Source organism: Martes martes (assembly GCF_963455335.1).
Source record: "Martes martes genome assembly, chromosome: 12".
In the NCBI taxonomy this organism is placed as follows: Eukaryota; Metazoa; Chordata; class Mammalia; order Carnivora; family Mustelidae; genus Martes; species Martes martes.
In genome coordinates, this window is record NC_137900.1 from 92959663 (window position 1) to 92975514 (window position 15852).

The 15852-nt window shown below is 66.0% G+C and overlaps 1 protein-coding gene and 1 long non-coding RNA gene across 2 annotated transcripts; one reads left to right on the forward strand and one right to left on the reverse strand.

The window, feature by feature from the left end:
• The first annotated feature begins 2428 nt into the window (after positions 1 to 2428).
• AGPAT2 (1-acylglycerol-3-phosphate O-acyltransferase 2) lies at positions 2429 to 15798 on the forward strand. Its single transcript, XM_080820751.1, has 6 exons — positions 2429 to 2835; positions 11453 to 11586; positions 12043 to 12218; positions 12459 to 12554; positions 14185 to 14257; positions 15068 to 15798. Exons 1-6 carry the CDS (start codon positions 2654 to 2656, stop codon positions 15241 to 15243), a joined length of 837 nt encoding a protein of 278 aa, XP_080676877.1. The 5' UTR covers positions 2429 to 2653; the 3' UTR covers positions 15244 to 15798.
• LOC308353740 lies at positions 9060 to 12221 on the reverse strand. Its single transcript, XR_013967806.1, has 3 exons — positions 11434 to 12221; positions 10368 to 10506; positions 9060 to 9789 (listed from the first exon to the last, which is right to left on the reverse strand). It is a non-coding gene; the product is annotated as an uncharacterized lncRNA (long non-coding RNA).
• Positions 15799 to 15852: the final 54 nt, after the last annotated feature.

A 15852-nucleotide genomic window follows, 5' to 3' on the forward strand; every position in this document is an offset into this window, starting at 1 on the left:
CCCCAGCCCCCAACCCCCCCATCCCATCAGGGGAAGAATGTTTTCTTTTCTTTCAACGTTTCCCCAGGAGGAAACTGGGGAAGAAGGTGAGATTGGGTAACAGACTTTCTGTCTGTATGAGGACACAGCAGTGATCCCAGAACTGCTGCCCCCGGGAGCCAGAGGACAGGGCAGGCCCCGGCCACTGACCACCTCGGGCAGCAGGTGTGGACACAGTGACCAGGCTCCTCCCCTGTCACTCCAGCAGGGCGACCCTTGGACCCTCGCCTCTGGGAGGTTCCACCTGTAAAGTGGGGTGCACTTGCGGGGGAGTACGTACCCACCGCCAGCCAGGCGTGGGTCTCAGCTCTGGTCATGCCTCTGTGAGCAGGACAGACGGGCCCCGCCGGGTCAGGGGGGCTCAGCACAGGCCTGCAAACGCGTCACCGAGTCGTAGGAAGTGCTGGGAATGGGGTCAGGGTGAGGCGGGGCAGGGTGGGGGAGCTACAGCTGGAGGGGTCCCCTTGGATAGGGTGCTGCTCGGGGACCAGAAGGAAGTCCCCTTGGATACCGCGGCCCTTTCAGCCCCACGCGGCTGGTGAGACCCACATTCCGTGCACCCTGTTGGGACCCCTGAGGGCTACATCCGCAGGCGTTGCTAGCAGCCGCAGAGAAGCCCACTGCGACCCAGTCCCCTCCCGACTGCGGCTGCAGCCCTGCGTGGTGGCCACCCCACACCCACCGACGCATGTGCTCTCTGGTCTTGCTGCCGCCTGCCCAGGGGCCCAGGGATCCGACAACCTCCCTGGAGGGTTCCCGGCCTCCCCTGGAGGGGCAGCATGAGCCTGTCGCAAGACTGGAAGGAGACCAGGGCTGTACTGATGGTGTGACACAAAGATGTGTCCCCACAGATGCACGGAGACGGAGCCAGGAGTCTCTCATTGGTCCCACGGAGAAACACCATGCATGGAACTCACGTGAAGCAATCCTCCCGTGGGGACGTCGGGAACATCGTGAACGGCCTCTACACCCACTCAGGGAGCCCCACCTGCCCAAGACCAAGAGGTCCCCTTGAGCCCAGGAGCGAAGCGTTTGTATCTGCGGGTGCACAGATCCGCTCTGAGACAGCAACTCGTTTCCCACGGCCCTGTCCCTGTGCTTTAACGAAACCACCATTTTGCACTGAAAAAAGAAAGAAAAAACAAAAAAGAAAACAGATTGGGGCGCCTGGGTGGCTCAGTTATTTAAGCGACTGCCTTTGACTCGGGCCATGATCTTGGGGTCCAGGGATGGAGCCCCACATCGGGCTCCCGGCTCAGCGGGGAGCCTGCTTTTCCTCTCCTGCTGCTGCTCTGCCTGCTTGTGTCTCTCGCTCTGTCAAATAAATGAATAAAATCTTAGAAAGAAAGGAAAGAAAAAGGGGCACCTGGGTGGCTCAGTGGGTTAAAGACTCTGCCTTCGGCTCAGGTCGTGATCCTGGGGTCCTGGGATTGAGCCCCGCATCGGGCTCTGCTTGGCAGGGAGCCTGCTTTCTTCTCTTTCTCTGCCTGACTCTCTGCCTACTTGTGATCTCTGTCTGTCAAATAAATAAATAAAATATTTTTTAAAAAAAGAAAGAAAGAAAAAGGAAGGAAGGAAGGAAGGAAGAAAAGAAGAAAAAAGAAAAGAAAAGAAACCAGGTAGTTTCGGGGCTGTCAGGAGAGCATGTCAGTACCAGGCTGCTTCAGCACCCGAAAACCCCAGAGACGCACAGATACTTCCTGCCGCCCTTAGGAGGGCCGGGCCTCCACGCGCATTCTGGAAATCACAGCAGACCCAGGACCTGAGCCAGCCGGAAGAGGCCGGGTGCCACCTCAGTCTGCTCTCTGTGACCGGGAGGACACCCAGCCTGGCCCTCGTTCCACCCCGGCCAGAGCACGACGGAGCTCAGGTGTGAGCACAATGGCTGGATCTGGTCCTGGCCGCAGTGACACACTGTCCTGGCACCCAAAGCGGGCACCCCCAGCCGCGCCCAGAAACCCGCCCCATTCCTGCTGCCTCCACGCGGACTGTGTGTGCCCATCAGGACCGCAGAGTGAGGTCGCCCCAGGGCCAGCCCCCTCTCCCTGAAGTTGCCCCAGGGGACCGGAAGGAGCAGGTGGCCAGGTGGCAGTCCTTCCGGGCGAGGTTCAGGGGCTCCTTTGCGTGGCGACCGGGCTGCCAAGGAGGTCGCGTCCTTGAGTAACTTTGGAGCTATGCTCTGGGTTAAGGGGCCGCGGGGATGCGCGGAACACGAGGGGGGGCAGGGGGCGGGGAGGCCCCGAGCGCGGGGTCACTCGCCGCGCGCGGCCAGGCTGGGACCGGGATCGCGCCTCCAGGAGCTCGGTGACCCGGCGGCAGGGGCAGGGGGAGCGTCGCGGGGCGGGGCGGGGCGGGGCGGCGCCCGGGATCGCGCCGCGGGAGGGCGGTCGCGGGGCGGGGCGGGCCGCGCCTCACCTAGCCGCTTCCTGGGCGCGCTCGCTCCCCTCTCCGCCCCGGGCCGCCCCGCCCCTCCGCCGTCGCAATAAGGGGCGCGGGCGCCGGCCCGCAGGTCGTCCTCGCGGCGGCCGGAGCTCAGAGCGGCAGCCGAGGCCCGCGCCGTCGGGGCTCCCGGGACGCCGCCGCCGCCGGGGCGCGGTCCGGGCGTGGCGGGGCCATGGAGCTCTGGCCGTGGCTGACCGCGGCGCTGCTGCTGCTGCTGCTGCTCGTGCAGCTGAGCCGCTCGGCCCGGTTCTACGCCAGGATCACCCTGTACTGCGCGCTCTGCGTCTCGGCCTCCACGGTGGCCGCGGTCGTCTGCCTGCTGCGCCACCACGGCCGGACGGTGGAGAACATGAGGCAAGGGGGCCTGGGCTCGGGGGTGGGGGGCAGCGCCGGGGCGGGGCGGGGCGCGGGGGACACGGGGACCGCGCCGGCCGGGGGGACAGCGCCGGGGCGGGGCGCGGGGGACACGGGGACTGCGCCGGCCGGGGGGACAGCGCCGGGGCGGGGCGCGGGGGACACGGGGACCGCGCCGGCCGGGGGGACAGCGCCGGGGCGGGGCGGGGCGCGGGGGACACGGGGACTGCGCCGGCCGGGGGGACAGCGCCGGGGCGGGGCGGGGCGCAGAGCGAGGCCGCAGCAGCCCGCTTCCGCTTTCCTAACTTTCTACTGTCCCGTCCCTCCTTCCTGCCCCGCCCGGGGATCTCGGGGCTCCCGGGCGGCGCGCACGGGTCCGCGAGAGCCCACGTCACAATGTCTCCGCGCCGGCCCCGCGCGGACACCGAGGGATTTCAGAAGGTCTCGGTCTCCAGCGTCGCCGCGTCCTTCCGACCCTCCAAGGGCCCCGCGGGATGCTGAGGGCGTTCGGGCGGCGGTTGGCGGAGCGGCCCTGGGCGAGGAAGGACGCTGGGCCAGCGGCGAGGCGCCGTCCGGCTCCACCCGCCGGGAAGGAGCAGGTGGGACCGCGGGGCTTGCGAGGGGGGTGGGGGGGGCTTTGCTGGAGCACCGCCCCCGCCTGGAGGAGGCGGCCGGGCGGGGGGGGGGGGGATCCCGGGATCCCTGTCCTCTGCACCGCCGCCGGCCTATCTGCCCCGGGCGATGAATGCACCTGAGATGGCCCCCGGATGGGACTCTCTTTGCTTCTCGGCCTGTCCACCTAAGGAGGGGGGAGGCTCCTGGAGGGCAAGGGTGGGTTTAACCCCTGACGTCCAGCCTCAGGGTGGAAGGAAGGGAGGAGTGGCTGGAATTTTTCTGTGGACACATCTGAACTGGGCAGTACAGTGGTGCGGGCTGGTGGGCGTGGGGTAGGTAGGTCAGGCCCAGCTGAAGAGTGGTGGGCCTCACTGGGTCAGAGGCTAAGGGGTGGGGGCTTCTTCCTGCCCTGTCTCCCCGTGTCTGATCCCGGGAGGTCTGTTGCTAACGTTTCTCTGTGGCTTGTGCAATGGCTTCTTGGCTGTGGCCTGCCGTGAGGATACTGTGGTCCTTGCCCCCCGCCCCCATGTGGTCACAGGGCAGTGGGTGAGGGTTGCTGACTTCCTGCCACCTCTGCCTTGTCCATCCAGGTGGGCCGATGCTGCCGGGCCTGTCCCACACTGCGTGGCCCTGTCCTTAGGGATTTGTGGCTTCCTGCCGTACCCAGAGCAGAGCACACTCTGTGGGTCTCTGGTGGCCCCGCCCACCACCAGCAGAGCCCAGATCACCATCCCAGCGAGTGCGGACCCCCGGGACAGCCCTCTTGTGGCCCTTATGGCCATTTTCCCATGTGAAGACCTGTTCCAGGGGCTTCCTCAAAGCTGGGTCCGCACCACTCGAGGGCGCGGAAGCCAGAGGCCGTGCACCTCTCCGAAGGTGGGCCTGAGATTAGGGTCCTGGATCCCTGGAGCCCCTATGGGCGGCAGGAGCCTCTGCTCAGCCTTGCTGGGGGCTGGCCTCCGAGCCAGAGGAGGGCGGTGGGTTCAGGGAGCCACAGGCCGGTGGGTACTTGGAGGCGGTGCTGTCCCCCCACCCCGGCGCCAGGCCAGGGGACGGCATGTGTGGTTCTGAGGTGGCAGGAGCGGGGGGTGGGGGGCAGGAGGCTGGTGGAGAGCTGGCCCCAGAGCAGGTCTGCCGCAGAAGGGAGGCAACCAGGAGGTGACGGTCCTCGTCCCTCTCCCCCACAGGTGTCATCAGGAAGCGTCTGTACAAGCAGCTTCCTCGCCTGTTAAAGGGACTGACTCACACTTCAAAGCTGCCTGCCGGGGTCACATCAGAAGTCACCAGTCTGCTTTCTGATTTGGGGGCTGGTCACACTCGGCCTTCCCTTGGCCTGCTGGGGCTTGAGACTCTGGCCAGCTAGGCTGAACCCCCGGGGACCCCGGAGGCTGGGGGCTTCCTGCCGCTCTCCCCTCTCCAGGGCGGCCCCCGGACTCAGGCTCTGTGAAGGGGCCACCCCAGGATGCTGGTGGGGTGAGAGCAGGCGCTCTGCTCTCCCCAGGGAGAGGCCACAGTCTCCTGTCCCGGACGCCCCAGCCCCCGAGGGCGGGTCATGGTGATGGTACCGAAGAGCCCCTAGCCATAGCTGAAGTGGGGGTACGGGCGGGGCCTGCTGTGAACAAAGTTCCCCCGGGGGGGTACGGCCTGGGGAGACAGACTGGGGGGCTGCTGCGTGGCTCTGGGATCCAGGGCAGGACCCGGGAGCATGGAGGTGAGGGGCAGGGACGTGCCCCGTCCTCACCCATCAGTCTTTCCTGGACCCCTGGGCGCCCTGGGCGTCTGGCTGCCCCTCTCTCCGGCCCTGCTCTGACTTCTGGAAACTGCCCACCTTGCTGGGTGCCTTAGCGTCCACTCCCATCTCCGGCGGCGTGTCGAGGTGCCCCCCGCGGGACGAGCAGGGCTCCGTGCCTCGTTCCTCTGACGAACGGTCTGAGGCGCTCCTGAAGCCAAGGCCTCGGGAGGCCCAAGGGCGGGCGGGGGAGGAGGCCGTTACTTGGGCTCCCAGAGCTAAGACGGGGCAGAGCTGGGGTGCAGACCCCCCGTGAGGGCCGCCAGAGCGCATGTTTTCTGTGTTCCCTCTGTGCCCACCAGCGCTAGGGGCGGCGGCAGTGCTGAGAACTGGAGACCCAAGCTGTGGGTGCCCGGAGCTGGAGGGGGCGGGGGGAGCAGCCCTGCCCTGCCCGCTCCCTGCTTTCCTGTCTTCCCCCGGAGCAGCAGCGGCCCCTCCCCACAGAGCTCCAGGCCGCAACCCAAGGAGGCCTTTGCCTATTAGACTCCAGTTCCGAGTGTGCAGGGAACAGCGAAGGGAACAGAAAAGCCAAGGAGCCTCTGACTCCCTGGGGCCTGAGACCCCCCCAGGATCCCTCCCAGGCTGGTTGAGCACGGTGGAGTCCCTAGGCCCTGTTCGCTCGTCGCAGGAGGCAGATGCCCTGGGAGAGGAGAGTGAGGCCCAGCTGTGTGATGGCAACACAGTTTGCAGGATTGGGAAACCCTAGTGACGGCGGCCTCACCAGGAGACCACTTTTTCCTTGCATCGAAGGAGACCAGAGCTGGGTGGCCCATGTCCTGCAGACGAGTTCCAGCCTCCACGCTGTGGCTCTACCACGATGGCGGGCCAGTGTGCATACACGACCTCGGCAGGGCCTCTGAGGGCTGGGGCACATGCTTCCGAGTCCCTCTGAATGGCCAGGTCCCGGGTGGCGCGGCTCTTGGCTTCAGGGGAGGTGGGGCGGGGAGGCGCCGAACCTCGAGCGGGGGAGAACGGGGTCGCTCGGGCCAGAGACCTGGGGCTTACTGATGCCGATTAGGACTTGAACCCAGGACAGCCCAGCCTCTGAGGCAGCGCTCCCAGCCACTGTGTGGTCCCGGGGGGTGTACGGGTGGGGACGGAGTGCATTTGGGGGGGCCCCGTGGCACATGGGGGCTGGCAGGGGACCCTGGTTTTGCAGGAAAGTCTGGCTTTGTTTTTCTTGGAGTAGGATGGCCAGGGGCGGACGCCCTCCCTGGGACGTGCGGCTGCAGGCCCAGCTCCCCGGAACCCCGGAGATCCTGGGTCGGGACCAGGGGCTCGCTGGCGGCACCAGCTCCCAGCCCCCTGCCCTTCACCCCATTCCCCACAACCCCTCCGGCGCCGGCGGCGACCTCCGGGCTTCTGGGTGGGCCGGAAGCCCCACCCCACCCCGGCCCCTGCCCCGCCCGGGCTCCCAGTCCCTCCCACTCTCCCTCTCCTGCTCCAGCTTCAAAGACACTTGTTAGAAAACATTCCTGCTCTTGCCAGGTGGTCTCTCTGGGGCCTCCTGTCCCCGAGCAGATCGATGGCTCTCTGTGGCCTTCCTGACAGAGCTGCCCTCAGGTGGGCCCCACCCAGACCCCTCACTCTCTGGGGCAAACCCAGCGGGGTCTAGCCGAGGACTCGCTGCCCAGATCGCCTGGGAGCAACCTAGCCCCAGGCCAGGGGCTGAGGGCAAGGTCCACAGGTGGCCAGGGCCTGGCCTTGAACTCCTTCCAGCCGCCAGGGCCCGCCAGGGCGCCGCCGGGGCATGGGCTGGTGGGGGGGAGGGGCGGGGTGGGGGCTCCGTGGCCGCCCTTTCTGGATTCTTCTTATCTGCTTGTGACGTCACCAGTCACCGTGGTCGTTGTCCCCGGGGTCCCAGCCTCTTGGGCACAATCTCCACGCCCTTCCCCTTTCAGCAGCAGGAGTGGAAGCTTCCGGGGGTGGGGTCCAGGGCAGTGCCCAAGGCCATGGCTAGGGCGCGGGGAGCCAGGATCTGATCGGTCTCACCCACAGCTTGGGAAGGCCCCGGGGGGTCCTCAGGCTGAACCCAGGTCCAAGGAGGCTGGCTGGACTCCGGTGGGCGCCGGAAAGATCCGTGGTGTTTCAAGCGCGTGGGCGTTCTGGGCACTTCCTGTCTGGGGTTAAGTAGAGGCTCCCCGAGAAAGATCGGGAAGGGCCAGGACACCCCATCTGCTGGAGGAACGGCCCTGCTCCCGGGGCCTTGAGTGCAGAGGGGGCACCAGTCACCCCACCGACTGCTGGTGGGTGCCTCTGGAGTGCTGCACCAGGCACCCAAGGCATCGCAGGCCGCCTGGGCTTCGGGTAGCCTTGGCTGCACCCCTGCCCACCTGCCCTGGGGGTCTGGGGGCTAGGGAGGGAGGGCAGCAGCCAGAGGTGTGTGCACATGTCCCAGGGCCAGTGCCAGGGACACCTGCTTCAAGCGTTGGGATCCTGACTCCCGAGGGGCAGCTCCTGAGCCCTGCGGCTGGTGGAGGGGCACTCAGGTTAGGTGGGCTTTCGGCGCAGTGGGGCTGGTGCTCGGGACGGGGATGCTGCTGTGGGCTGGCCAAGGGCCCGGCCACCTCCTCCAGTCCTTTGGGCGCTGGGCGGCATCCACAGAGCCTCGGGGAAGGGAGACCGACAGGTTTGCTTTTGCAATCCTGGAATGCCGTCTCGCAATCCTATCTTCACCCCACCCCACCTCCAGGGTGCCCTTTGCCTGGTGGTGTTCACGTGTTTTCCAAAAACCGGGTAAGGAGGTGGTTCTGGCCCATCCTGGCGTCCCTGCTGCGTGACCTTGGGCAAGTCACTTCCACTCAGCCTAGACCACCTCTGAGTGTCCCACCCCGTGGGGTCCTCCCTGAGCCAAACCGGAGGCTTCCTGTCACGCCCTGGCCCAAGGCAGGTGGTGTGAGCGACTGGACGGTGGGCCTGGGCCGTGGGCTGTGCGCTCCGTCTCCCGGGCAGGGACCCCTCCCTGGAGCTGCTGCAGAGCCTGGCTGGCCGCCTTCTGCATTGAGAAAACTGTGAAAACAATAGACGTTGTCACCACTTTCACAAAAAACCTTGATACTGTGTGGCTTCGGGAAGAGGACAGGTGGACAGGCGTCCACATGTGATCGGCGCCTGTCCTGTGGCCCGTCCGCTGCCCGTCGCCACAGCAGCAGGTGCGCACGCTTGTCCCCTGGAGGCCGCTGGCCGAGGTCTGTGCCCGGCATCTCCCACGGTTCCAGAAACCCCGTCTGTGGTCAGTCCCTACACGAAGTGCACCAAGGAGTGCAAGCAGAAGAGGGCGGAGTCCCGGACACAGAGGTGGGGACGGTCACACAGCACCCAGGGGGGATTTCATGCTACTGAACCGGACGTTTAAAAATGATTAAAATGATGGGGGCACCTGGGCCGCTCTGTTGGTGAAGCGTGAAGCGTCTGCCTTGGGCTCAGGTCGTGACCCTGGGGTCCTGGGATCGAGCCCTGCATCCGGCTGTCTGCTCAGTGGGGACTGCTCGTGCTCTTTCTGCCTCTCTCTCAAATAAAATCTTTTAAAAATGATTAAAATGATAAATTTCATGTGACCTGTATTTTTGCCACAATTTTGAAAGAGGGAAAGAGAGAGGAGCCCGCAGACGCCTCCAGCAGAGAGGACACGGTGCGTGTGCGGATGTGGCCAGGGTTCTTCGTGGCCGGCGGGGGGTGGGGTGGGGGGGCGCTCGCCACCGGCACCTGCAGCACGTGCGTCCGGGTCTCCCCGTGTCTGCCCCCGCCAGATCCGACCGCCACCTCACCTCTCCTTAGTGGGGGACGTTCACATGGTCTCGGATTTTTCTTTTTTTTTTTTGAAAGATTTTATTTCTGAGTAATCCCTGCAACCCCACGTGGGGCTCGAACTCAAAACCCTGAGATCGAGAGTGGCAGGCAGCGGCCCTCGGGTTCCTCGAACCAGACCACACCTGAGGACTGCAGGCCGGCCCCGGGGACCAGATGTCTTGTCTTCTTTCTTCCTCTTCTCCCTCCCTTTCCCCTTTTCCTGTTTTTTTCCCTTTTTTTTTTCCCTTTGTTTCCTTCTTTCTTGATGTATTTATTTGAGAGAGCACGCACAAGCCTGGGAGGGACCGAGGGCGACGCAGACTCCCCGCCGAGCCTGAGGTTTGGGCTCAATCCCATGACCCTGAGATCATGACCCTGAACCAAACCAAGAGTGGACGTTCGACCCACTCCACCCCCGCAGGCGCCGCAAGACCAGGTTCTACGTGGCTTTGCCCAGGTGCTGCCGGCCTGTCCTCCCCGAGCAGCCGTGTGAGCAGCCGCGGGGCCGCCCCAACATCCCGGCCAAGCCCCGTGTTGCCGGCCTTTTCTTTGGTCCGGGCCAGCCTGAAGAAGGACAACGGGGCTCCTGTTTCAATGTGCGTCGCTTTGATTTCTAGTGAGAGGGAAGATTTTTCATGGTTATCGAACGTTTCCGTCTTTCCCCTGGGTGAAGTGCCCGCCGTGTCCTCTCCGTGTCCCCTCCGTGTCCCCTCCGTCATCCTAGTGGTTGAGAAGCGGTCTCTGCAGATGAGAAGTGGCGCCTGCAGACATGAAGCAGCTGGTCAGCCGCTCAGCCTGTGTCCAGGGCCGGCTGGGACGCAGGTCCCCGAGCGGGAAGGGACAAGGGGGTACATCTGGCCTGAGCTGGCCAAGACTGGCAGGTCCAGGGAGAAGGATGGCCTGTCTGATCGTGCAGACAGCTGGGGCTTTGTGGCCGCACCTCCCTGAGCCTTAGTGTCCCCATCTGCAGCATGGGATGGTGGGAGAGCGGCCCTCCCACGGGAGTCTGTTCTGCAAAAGGGCAGTTGAGTGAGAGCCCGGCTTTCGGACCCAGAGGGCAGGTCCGCAGGCGTTCACTAAGGCCGGAGAGGAGAGGAGAGGAGGAGAGGAGACGGATCCACAGAGGCGGGGGCGGGGCCGGGGGAAGGGGGTCTGTGCCTAACGGGACCGTGTCCAGTCTGGGAAGGGGAGCGCGTTCTGCGGGGACGGAGGGGCGGATGGCTCCGTGGGAGCGCGTTGACGTCCCCGAGCTGTCCCCGAAACAGCAGTTCGGAGGGTGCATTTTAGGGCTCTCCTCTCTCGAGGGCTATCCCTGGGCCTTGGGCAGCTCGTTACTCACCCCTGTGTGTAAAATGGGAAATCGCTCCCTCGCCGTGGGCGCTGTTGAGGGGCTCAGATGCCTGAGCCTTCTGTGAGCAGTGCAAGGGTCCTGGGTCAGTAGTGGGTCAGCCCCCACCGGGGACGGAAGGACTGGGGCCCTGCAGGGAGTCACAGGGCGCTGAGCCTCGCCCCGAGGGCTGACCCCTACCAGAGGCCGTCCCAGGTAGAGCGCTCGTCCCTGCCGTGTCCTCCAAGGCCACAGTGCCTGTGGACTCATCCGTGCACCCACAGCCATGCACGCCCACCCTGAAGGTCCCCGATGGCCTAGGGCAGCCCCTGCAGGTGCTGCAGTGGGGGGGGGGGGTAAGGGTGCCAGCTCAGCCTGGCTGCTGCCCTGCTCTCCTCATGGCGGGGGGGCCACGTCCCCTCGTTCCCGAGCAGTCGTCAGCCCCTGCGAAGGCCTCCCCTTGATGTGGGCGCCTTCCTCCCGGTGTGGCCCTGCCCTAAGGGGACGGTCACGTCCCCTGCCAGGTTTCTTTCCTCAGAGCCTACAGGTGGGGGCCCGCCTCTGCAGGGAGCAGGGATCCCTCTCTCCCGGATGGGTTTTTATTTTATTATTTTTTAAAGATTTTTAAAACCATCTCTGCACCCAACATGGCGTCGAGCCTGTGACCCTGAGATCGGGAACCCCATGCTCCCCTTCCACGCAGGGCTCTTTGGTGCTGATGCGGCTGAGAACCACACCCAGCCCGGCCCTGGGGGCTCTCAGCCTCCGGTCCCCTTTGGCTGCCTCTGGCTAAACAAGCAGGGCGTGTGAGGGCGGGGCCCCACGGCAGGTTCCCCCAAAGCAAATATACAAGAGGACGCCCCCCCCTTTGCCAGGTGCCCAGTTCCCAGAGGCTTCATTCCTGTTCCCGCTGCGCTCACCGGAGCCGAAGGCTCTTGGAGGGGAAGGCGAGCTCAGGGTCCGGCCAGCAGCCCACGAGAGGGCCCGCTGGGCTCCGTCTGCTGTCTCTTCCCGACAGCCCTTCCCGGCTCCCGGCCAGAGCCCAAGATGGGGTGCAGGGCAGGGGGCCCCTGCTCACCGACATTATCTCCTCTCAGGATCATCAAATGGTTTGTCTCGAAGTTCAAGTACGTGTTCGGTCTTCGTTTCGAGATAAAGGGTCTCCAGAAGCTGGAGGTGGACCACCCCTGTGTCATCATTTCTAACCACCAGAGCATTCTGGACATGATGGGTAAGCCGCAGGGCGGCTGGTGGGAGAGCGGGCCCTTCCTGGCTGCAGGCACAGCCCGGGACACTGCTCTGGCCTCTGCGGGATTGGGGGGGGCAGGGGGGCTTCAGAGAGGTGGAGCCTGGGTCAGATGACCTGGTGGGCAAGGGGGGTCAGCCCAGGCCAGGGAGACCCGTGCCTCCCTCCCGCTGCATGACAAAACTGTGTGTGTGCCTGAGGCTGGGGACGGGGCTCTGCTGCCCTCACTCTGGCAGCCGGGGGCTCTGCCTCACCCCTCCCTTTACAGGCGGGAAACAGGCCGAGTCCACATGACTTGGCCGGGTAGCCCGTAGGAAGGCATGACCTGGCCCAGGCCTGCTGGTGGTTGAGGCCCAGGGCTGGCTCTCTCCTCCTCGGGGAGGTGGCTGCCCGGCTCTGAGCCCGACCCCCACCTGCCTGGTGTCCCGTGGCCACCTGCAGGCCTGATGGAGGCCCTGCCCGAGCGCTGCGTGCAGATCGCCAAGCGGGAGCTGATCTTCTTGGGGCCGGTCGGCCTGATCATGTACCTCGGGGGCATCTTCTTCATCAACCGGCAGCACTCCAGGACCGCCATGACCGTGATGGCCGACGTGGGCGAGCGCATGGTCAGGGAGAACGTGAGTGTGGGGCTGCGGGCTTGCTTGGCTGTGCGAACACTCCCACCGGCGGCAGGTGCCAGTCAGCACGTCTGCCCGCGGGCCCCGGCGAGGTCGGGGGGCTGAGCCTGCGCGCTGGCTCGCTGGCATGCGGGCGCATTCACAGTGGTGGCCCCAGCTGAGAAGTGGGGCTCCTTAGGAGGGGGCGGCCCAGGGCCATGAGGGATAGTCCGTGACAGCCGCCGCCTCTCTCCCCCGCAGCTCAAAGTGTGGATCTACCCTGAGGGCACACGGAACGACAACGGGGACCTGCTACCCTTCAAGAAAGGCGCCTTCTACCTGGCAATTCAGACCCAGGTGCGCCAGGCCACTGCCCTCCTAGCGGGGCGGGGAAGCGGGTTCAGGTTGGCTTAAAGCTGAAGGTGACTGTCTGGCCAGGCTGGGGCCACTGGGGCTCGGGGACCACCTCCCACTGGGCAGGCGCCAGGCCTCCTCACCCCTCGAGCAGCTGGCTTCTGACCTGTGAGTGGGGGGGCCCTTTGCCCACTCTGAGCACCAAGGCTAGTGCCGATGGGGCCAGCACCCGGCTTCGGCACCGCTCTGGTCGCTGGCGGGCAGGGCCCCTGGGCGGGCAGAGGCGCAGGCCAAGTGCTCGCTGGGCCCTGCCGACTGTGGGCGGGGCCGATGAGCGGGGCCTGAGGCTGGGGCTGGGGTGGGGGGCCAGCCAGAGCCGGAGCGGTTCCTGGACGGGCGACCTGGAACCCCGCACTGGACCCTTCAGCTTTACTCGTCCTTGAGCTCCAGGGCGCAGTCTGCCCCAGGCGTGACACCTGCTGAGCTGGGGTGCCTTCAGCCCCGGGGCAGCGTCTCCTGGGGGGGAAAGGGTGGTCTGGCCCAGTTTGTGTAGGGGACAGTGGTCGTCTGCGGTCAGGGTCAGGGGCTTCCGTGCTGCCTAGTCAGGGTCTGCTCCTGGCACCCCCAATCCCCGCACAGTGACCTCCAGCATCCCCTGGTGTCTGGCCCTGAGCAGCGAGCCCTCCTTGCAGAGGTTCCAGCTCAGGCCCCTGGGGGTGGGGGGGTAGAGGCAGTCGGTGAATGGGGTGGAGGAGAAGCCCCGGGCCTGCGGCCCCTCCAGCTGGGGGTGGAGAGCACCCCTGCCACACGCCTGGGGCTGATGTCCCTTCCCTTCGCTGCTGGCATGGGAGAGAGGACCTCGGGGGAGAGGGGAGAGGATGCCGAGGGGGCCCTGGTGAGGCTGGGCTAGTGCAGTCTCAGCTGGGAGATGGGACACGATTCCCTGTCCTCTCCGCTCCCCTCCCCTCCCCACCCTGTCTCCTCCCAGGGCTTCCGGGCCTGCAGCCTACGAGTGCTCCAAGCCTGAGCACTGCTGGTATCAGGGAGAGGCTCCCCGACCTCCAGGGTTAGCCATGACCCCCAGGGGCCGTTTCTGACTGTACTGTCTTCCAGCAGCACCAGCAGAACCTGTCCCCTCCCTGGCGACAGGTTCTGCTGTCCCCACCCCCAGCCTCCCTAGGACGACCTCAGTGACCTCCAGCTAAACTGTGCAGGGCCCTGCCCCCCTGGGCAATCTTAGGACCCAGTGGGGGCACAGACGTGAATCGCAGGGACATGTGCCAGCCCAGGAAGGCTTCCTGGTGGAGAGGATGCTTGAGTGACGTGCAGGAGGGGTTTACAGAATGCTGGAGGCAGGGCCTGCTGGTATTCCTGGAAGCACCCGGGCCGAAAAGAGGCCCCGGGGTAATCATTAACGCAGGGCATGGAAGGTGTCCCAGGCCACGGGGTCAGTGCCTGGGAGGGCCCGGAGGCACGTCACCTTGCCTGTTTTGCAGCCACAGGGACTCCTGGGACCTCCTCAGGCAGAAGGCAGGCAGGTGGCAAGGCTCCCCCCACTAGCGCATCCTGGGGCTCAGGGGGGCTGGGGGTGGGCTCCCGAGCGTCCTCAGGCACCACGGCTTGCTGTCTACAGGTGCCCATCATCCCCGTGATATACTCCAGCTTCTCCTCCTTCTACAACCCCAAGACGAAGCTCTTCACCTCAGGTATCAGCCCCCACCTGCGTGCACCCCCCACCTGCATGCCCCCCACCTGCGCGCCCACCCTCCACCTGCGCACTGCCTCGGGCGTGGCTCATTCTCAGTCCTTGGGACAGACGCCCCGGCCCTTGTGGGGCAGTTCCCTTTTCGGGGAGGCTGCTGTAGGTCAGTGATCCCTTGGTGAGGAGAGGAAGGAATCTGGAATCCCGAGGGGGCGGGTTCACGCACACCCAGGCCCAGGCTGCGAAGCAGCCTCCCAGGTGTCCTGACTGTTCCCACCCCCCTCCCGTGCCCACCTGCCGTGGAGCTCGGGGGCCACTCCCCTTCCTTCCAGCTCCTGAATGTGGGCACCTGGTGCCTGGGCAGGAGGGGTGGGAGGTTGAAGGGCGGGGGCCGGGAGGAGCTGGGCTTCGTCCCCCTGCCTCCCCCCCTCCCCCGACGTGAGACTCGGGGCCCGCCTGGACCAGCGTGGAGGATGGAAGTGGAACGGTGGGTGTGGGGCGCCCGGGATGGGGTGGGGGCAACTTCACGGGGAGAGGAATGTTCTGGACCTCGGGCAGGGCTCGCGGGGGCACATAGTGGTGAGCATCTGCGGAGTGCGGGGTCGGGAGCTGCGGGTTTGCTTGTACCGATGACTCGCACTTGAAAACCAGCTGCCTGAGCCCAGGGTGTCCGGGAGAGACCCCGGCCCTGCCTCGGGCGGCCCCCCAGGAAGGCCAGTAGGTCGCCGAGGAGGAGGAGGGGGCTCAGCTGACGCGGGAGCGAGGGCAGGCTGCAGCATGGGCCCGGCCGTTGATGCCGCTCCGCTCCCGACAGGAACCATCAAGGTGGAAGTGCTGGATGCCGTCCCCACCAGAGGCCTCACGGTGGCCGATGTCCCCAAGCTGATGGACACCTGCCACCGGGCCATGAGGACCACCTTCCTCCGTGTGTCCAAGATACCCCAGGAGAACGGGGCAACCGCGGGGCCTGGTTCCCAGCCAGCCCAGTAGCTGAGGCCTGGGCTGGGGCAGGACCTGGGGACAGGCCAGGCCGGGCCAGGGGCAGGGCCTGGCTGGAGACGACAGGACAGAGGAACGTCTTCCCTGCCCTGTTGCTCAAGATCACTGTGTCCCCAAGGGTCCCCCTGCTTTCACTCAGGGCTCTGATGCAGGAGGCTGCCTCTTGTGGTTGGCCTCGGATCCAGGCCTCTGACGTTCCCCCAAAAGGCGAGTCGGCTGGAGGCTCCCCAGGAAGCCCACGCTTGTGCCTCCTGGACGAGGGAGCAGGCTGGGGACCAGCTGGGCGGACAGGCAAGGCTGAGCTGCACGGCCTCGGGAGACGCTGCACCCTCCTTCTTGCGGCTGCGGGGCGCGGAGGCAGGCTGGGCGGCTCCCACAGCCCTCGAGGAGAAACGGCACTCTGCGGGGGGGGGCGGCCGGACCCCCGGTCCCGTGCAGCCTGGGCCACGGAGCAGACATCCCTGCTCCGCGGGCCTTGGGAGCAAGCCGCCCGGTGGGCACTGCACTCCGTCCAGGTTTTTTAATAAATGAACTCTCGGAAACGCCCGGTGAGTTGTGGTCACTCAGGGTGGCGGGCATGCTGGGCGTCTGGGGAAGGAG

Bases quoted from the DNA above. Each gene is read 5' to 3' on its own strand.
- AGPAT2 (XM_080820751.1), top strand. From the start codon at position 2,654: ATGGAGCTCTGGCCGTGGCTGACCGCGGCGCTGCTGCTGCTGCTGCTG. The intron at 12,219-12,458 runs GTGAGTGTGGGG...TCTCCCCCGCAG, and splicing joins AGCGCATGGTCAGGGAGAAC to CTCAAAGTGTGGATCTACCC. The intron at 14,258-15,067 runs GTATCAGCCCCC...CGCTCCCGACAG, and splicing joins GACGAAGCTCTTCACCTCAG to GAACCATCAAGGTGGAAGTG.